Source organism: Passer montanus, unplaced genomic scaffold (assembly GCF_014805655.1).
Source record: "Passer montanus isolate IOZ18808 unplaced genomic scaffold, ASM1480565v1 scaffold396, whole genome shotgun sequence".
Classification (NCBI taxonomy): Eukaryota; Metazoa; Chordata; class Aves; order Passeriformes; family Passeridae; genus Passer; species Passer montanus.
In genome coordinates, this window is record NW_024368774.1 from 26,402 (window position 1) to 32,611 (window position 6,210).

Genomic DNA, 6,210 nt, shown 5'->3' on the forward strand with positions numbered 1-6,210 from the left:
CTATTTATTTACAGTCTATTTTCATTTTTTATATTATTTTTTCTATATTCTTCTATTTTCTATTTGTTCGATTTTCATTTTTCTAATTTCTTGTATTTTCTCAAATTTTCTAATTTTTTTTCTAGTTTCTTCTATTCTCCAATTTTCTTCTCTTTTTTTTTTCTATTTTCTTTTTTTTCCCATTTTTCTATGCTTTTTCAATTTTCTTTTTTTCAATTTCTATTTTTTCAATTTTCTGTTTTCTTTTTTCTAAGGTTTTTCTATTTTCTTTTTTTTCTGATTTTCTTCTATTTTCTCTCTCTTTTATGTTCTATTTTCTGTCTTTCTGTCCTTTCGTTTCCTCTCTTCTCTCTCCTCCTCTCCTGCCCAACTGCCGCCATTTTACCAAAAAGTCCTTTTTTCCCCCCAGATGGGGCCACTGCGAAGAAAAACTTTTCTTTCCCTGCCGACTCCATCTTCACTCTTCAGTTTTCCTGCTCTTCCCTCAAAATTGGCTCCTCTCAATCCATCCTGAGCCTGAAAATGCCGCATTTCACCCCAAACCGGCCGCCCCCGCCTGCGCTGCCCGGCCCGGCCCCACTTGGGGACAAAACTACATTTTAAAAAAGCTTTAGGAGCTTTTTTTAAAAAAAATTAAATTTATGAGCTTTTTTAGCAGAAAACAGCGTATCAAGCGCTTTTTCTTTCTTTAAATTAAAGAAGCTTAAAAAGCTCTTTTTAAATTAAAATCGCCCCAGCTCGCTCCGGCTTTTTGAAAATATCACATTAAGATATTTTAAGAATTAAAGAGCTGCGAGAGCTGCCTCTTCTCCCAGAAATCGGCTTTGAAAGCAGCGATTTCTTTAAAACCAGCATTAGAAGCTTCGGTTTAAATGAAAACCAGCTTTAAGAGCTTTTTTAAGGTTTTTCATTCATTTTTTTCAATTAAAAGTGCCCCGGCTCGCCTCGGCTTTTCCCATTACTGGAATCGCCGCAATTTAAGGATTTATATTGAAAGAAAGCAGCTTTAAAAGCTCAGATTTCCTTAAAGGAAACAGCTTTTGTCTCTTTTCTTTAAATAAATATTTAAGAGCCGCTTTTGTGAAATAAAGCAGTCTTGGGAGCTCTTTCTATAAAATATCGCAGCTTGAAGAGCTTTTCGTAGGCAATAAAGCCATTTTTTGAGCTCTCGGTAGGAAATAAAGCCATTTTAGGAGCTTTTTTTGTATAAAATGGAGCAGCTCTAAGCGCTTTTGGGCCGAATTGGGGCCGTTTCGGGGCTGCTTCTCGGCCGGGCGCTGCCGGCGCGGGGCCCTGCCTTATAAACGGCCCGGCGCCGCCCCCGCGGGGGCGACAAAATAGTCCCTAAAATCACCAAAAAAGGGCAGCAACCCCCAAAATCCCCGCACCCAATCCACCACCCGCAGTGTGAAAAAGCTCATTTTTTCATGATTTCACTTTTTTTACCCCTTTCTTTGATTTTTTCCCCTCACAAACCGCGCCACCCCCTCCCCCCGCGGCCGTGGGCCTTCGGCCGCCCCACGCGGTCCAGCACAAAAACGGTTAAATCGAACGGCGATTTTTCGTTTGGTTTGGCCAATTCTGCCCTAAAATCCCTCGCTTCGACCTTCCCGGGTGATTCTGGAGGTTTTTTGGTTTTTAGTCATTCATTTTACTCTGGTTTTTGCTTTTGCTGCGTCACGGGGCTGGGCCGCTGCCAAAAAGGCGCCGTTTCTCCTCAAAAGGGTCACAAATATTGGGGGGAAAAAAAAGTTCTTGAGGGAACACAGACCCAAAGCCCAATTTTCACCAGTTTTTGTTCCCCAAAAAGCCCAAACAACACTTTTTAAACCCCTTTTCCCACCCTGATATAGCACAGCCCTAACCACTATTTTAATTTCCTTTTTTACGACAGAAATGCATCAAAATCTCCGTGTTTCACCCCATTTCAGGCCATGCTGAGTCATGGAAGTCCCTGTTTTCAATAAGGAGAATTAAACCCCACTATTCTGAGGCATTTTAAGGCACTTTTTTGGCATTTTGAGGCGTTTCCGGGCAGGAAATGACACCCCAAAAGTGCTGGCACAGGGAGGGGACAACCCTCCCCCCCAACCTTTTAATTATCATTCATTAAAGCTGCTCTGGGGCTAATTAAAGGTGCTGATGAAAGCGATGAGGCATTTTGGGGGTGTGGGAGGAGCTGTTCCGACATTTTTGGGGCGTTTCCTGTGGGAGAAAAATTTCCTTATTGTTATCAATTATTTTCTGGGTATTTCCACCATTAAGGCTCTCAAATGTAATATTTTATCCCCATTTCAGGTGCTGGAAAAGGCCTTCCCTAAAAATGCACTGATTTTAGGGAAGGTTTATCTCAATGGTAATTTTTACAACAATAATTCATCCATTTGCAGCTGGTTTAAGCCCTAATTTAAACTTTTAAATCATTTTAGCAACTCTGACATGTCCAAAGTTCACGTTTTCTGCATGAAAATACCCCAAAGGCTGCTTTTTCCTCAGGAGCTGAGCCTGGAGAGGCCATTTTAAAATATTTTCCCCTGGAAAGATGCTCTTCACGAAATCTTGAGTGTTTCTTAGGAAAAAAATAGAATAAAAAAATCAGTTTTAGATTTTTTTTAAAGCTAGGATAGCACTAAAGCTTCTCAAGAGCCTCAACAGCACTTTAAGGTGAGTTTAAGCCATTTTTGGGGCACAGGACACAGGTTTTGCCCTCAAAAATCACCACTAAGCCAAACCCTGCGGAGTTTCCTATGGAGATGCTGTTTACCAAATCTTGGGTGTTTCTTAGGGAAAAAATAGAATAAAAAATCAGTTTTAGATTTTTTTTTAAGCTAGGATAGCACTAAAGCTTCTCAAGAGCCTCAACAGCACTTTAAGGTGAGTTTAAGCCATTTTTGGGGCACAGGACACAGGTTTTGCCCTCAAAAATCACCACTAAGCCAAACCCTGCAGCTTTTCAGCTGCTTTTTAAGCCCAAATGGCCGCTTTTAAACCCGAAGTGGGAGGCGGCCCCTCCAGTCTCTCTTGCCCCCTTTCTTAATGGGTTTTTGAGGCAAAACCAACTCAATTCTTCACTCTAAACCCACCACTTCCTTAAGGCTTCCCAGCGTTTTAAAACCCGACACTTTTCAGCGACTTTTCACACAAAAATTACCTCACGAAAAGGGGCGCGAGCAGGGGGGAAACTTCATCGCGTCCCCTCCGCCGCGGGGCCCCCTCAGACCGCCGCTAAATGGGCACAGACCCCCTCCCCCACCTCGCTCCCCTCCCCCACAGCCCCGACTTTCATTCCGCCCCTCCCCCACGCCCATTTACAAGCAAAAAAAAAGAGATTTGGGGGCGGGAGCGGCGGCGGAAGGATCCGGCGGAGGGATCCGAGGTGAGTGGGACGTGGCCATGTGAGGCGCGGAGGGATCCGCGCGCGGAGGGATCTGAGAGTGAGGCGCCCTGGGCGGGTCCGCGCGGAGACCCCGCCCCTCACCAGGGCCCTCCCTTGGTTTTGCCGCAGTCGCCGCGGGGGCGGCGCCGGGGGCGGGGGCGCGGCGCCATCGCTCCGTGCGCTCCGCATTGGGCGGGGGAAGCGCCGAGTCACCTCCGCCGCGTCCGGAGAGACTGAACAGTTAAAAAAAAAATCACCCTTTTCTCCTTGGTTTTACCTCAGAAAAGCCCCAGTTCCTTCAGGAAAATGTCTTTTGCCTCAGAAATGACCGACTTCCGTCAGAAAATGACCGATATCCCTGAGAAAATGTCTGGTTTCCCTCAGGAAGGTCTGATTTTACTTCATCAATGTCTCATTTCCCTGTGAGGTGTCTGGTTTGTCTCAAAAATGTTTGATTTCCCTCAAGAAGTGTACGATTTGCCTCAGAAATGTCCTATTTGCACAGAAAATGTCTTTTCTTTCCCTCAGAAACGTCAGATTTGTATCAAAAATGCTTCATTTAGCTCAGAAAGTTCCCCATTTGCCTCAAAAATGTCTTATTTCCCTCAGAAGTGTCAAGTTTTACTTCAGAAACGTCTTATTTCCCTCAGAAAATATCATTTTATTCGGCCATAACCCGCCCCCCCCCCCCCAAAATGGCGCCTCCCCACAGGAACAGTGAGGCGGGGGGGCGGGAACCCGTGTCCTTCACAATTTCCCTCAGGTAACATTTATTCCAAAACATTTCTTTATCCTATCAAATACTTATATTTTCTTCATTTTTTTAGTTTGTAAATGTTGGATTTCAGAGCAGTTCCCCCGTGCTCTGAAGGCCCTGATAACACCGACCCCTCCCACAGCACAAAACTCTCACCAGTTCTCCCTTAAAAAAATCCCGAAATTTCTAAAAAGCACCTTAAGAAAATGAAGTTATTCGGGACTGAGGTGGTTTTGCCGCAGAGTGGAGGCGTGCAGGATTTATGGGCAGAAAATGTGATATTTTGGATAAATGCAGCCCTGCTGGGTGGGAAAAGGGAGGAAAATGGGGTTAAATATTGAAATAGGGGGATTTTGGGTGGGTGTGTGAAGGTCCCAAATGGACAACGAGCGATGCCCCAAAATCAGCAGGACTTGCCCCAAAAATGGTGGAATTTGTCCCAAAGGTCTCATTAGCGCTAATGAGAGGGAGAAGCCTTCCCAACACAGAAGCCCCTGACACAGGTGACACGTGTGACAAAGGTGACACGCGTGTGTCCCTACATCCCCAGCCCGAAATGGCCACTGTCACGTGGGGCCGCCATTTGGCTACGTCGGCCACAAACCCCCCAGAATTGGCCCCAAACCTCCTAGAACTGGCCCCAAACTGCTGTGGCTTGTCCCAAACCCCCTTAACGGACCCCAAGCCGCCTGGAATAGGCCCCAAACCCCCCAGAACTGGCCCCAAAATGTCTTGACTCCACTGAAAGTGGCCTCAGACCCCCAGGAACTGGCTGGAAAATGCCTTGCATGATCCAAAATCAGCCGCAAATATCCCAAACTAGCTCAAAACTGCCAGGAATTAGCCCCGAACACCCCAAATGAGCCGCAAACCACCCTGAATCAGCTTTGATCTGCCTCAAACCACCCAGAATCATCCCCAAACTGGTACCAAACTACCTCAAACTGCTCTGGATTAACCCCAAATCGACCCAGATTCGCCCCGAATTCCACCAAACCCTGCCTGGGGAGAGGGGCCGGGGGGGCAGTGCAGTTTATTGGGGGGCGTGGGTACAAACAGGGGGCTCCCAGTGCTCCCAGTCTGAACTGGGAGGGGTTTGGGGGGCTCGGGGGGGCTCAGCCCTGCTCGGAGCCGCCCCCCCCTGTGCCCCCCTGTGCCACGGGGCTGTAGGAGCCCCCCACCCGGCTGAAGAAGGACGCCGAGCGCCGGGGGGGCTTCACCCGCCGCAGCTCCTGCCCTGGGGGGACATTGGGGTGGCATTTAGGGCAGGAAACGCCTCGAGGTCCCCCGTGCCCCCCCCGAGTGTCCCAATTCCCGCCATGTTCCCCCAGACCACCCCCTACCCCCTGTCCCCTGCTTGTCATATCCCCCCCAAGGTCCCTGTCCCCCCCACCACGTCCTGTGTCCCCGCTGTCCCCGTGTCCCGCTGTCCCCATGTCCCTGATGTCCCCGCTGTCCCCATGTCCCCGATGTCCCCCATGTCCCCGCTGTCCCCATGTCCCTGATGTCCCGGTTGTCCCCCATGTCCCCGTGGTCCCAGATGTCCCGGATGCCCCAGTTGTACCCATGTCCCCCCTGTCCCCGATGTCCCCGATTGTCCCCCATGTCCCCGCTGTCCCCGTGTCCCTGATGTCCCTGATGTCCCAGATGTCCCCGCTGTTCCCCATGTCCCCGATGTCCCCGCTGTCCCCGGTTGTCCCCCATGTCCCCGCTGTCCCCATGTCCCTGATGTCCCGGATGTCCCGGTTGTCCCCCATGTCCCCGATGTCCCAGATATCCCCGCTGTCCCCATGTCCCCGATGTCCCGATTGTCCCCCATGTCCCCGCTGTCCCCATGTCCCCGATGTCCCGGTTGTCCCCCATGTCCCCGCTGTCCCAGATGTCCCCGCTGTCCCCGATGTCCCGGTTGTCCCCCATGTCCCGCTGTCCCCGTGTGCCGCTGTCGCCTGTCGCACCCTCCCGCACGTAGTCGATGGTCGCGAGGCGCTGCAGGCGGGGCCGGGTCACGCTCTCCTGCCGCCGCAAGGGGGCGCCACGCGCGCCGGCCGCCTCGGGGGGCGGGGCCGCGGCGCCGGCG

General features: G+C 50.0%; 1 protein-coding gene and 1 long non-coding RNA gene across 2 annotated transcripts in view; both read right to left on the reverse strand.

The window, feature by feature from the left end:
* Nucleotides 1-268: 268 nt before the first annotated feature.
* LOC120506561 lies at nucleotides 269-3,890 on the reverse strand. Its single transcript, XR_005628539.1, has 2 exons — nucleotides 3,152-3,890; nucleotides 269-2,205 (listed from the first exon to the last, which is right to left on the reverse strand). It is a non-coding gene; the product is annotated as an uncharacterized LOC120506561 (long non-coding RNA).
* A 1,250-nt stretch (nucleotides 3,891-5,140) lies between these two features.
* FRMD8 (FERM domain containing 8) overlaps nucleotides 5,141-6,210 on the reverse strand; it is a gene marked incomplete at its 5' end in the record, with an annotated part of 3,297 nt that continues 2,227 nt past the window's right edge. The window contains 2 exons of the mRNA XM_039718215.1: nucleotides 5,141-5,370; nucleotides 6,089-6,182. Of these exons, the coding sequence (XP_039574149.1) occupies nucleotides 5,249-5,370; nucleotides 6,089-6,182 (216 nt within the window). The remainder of the gene's footprint in view (nucleotides 5,371-6,088; nucleotides 6,183-6,210) is intronic.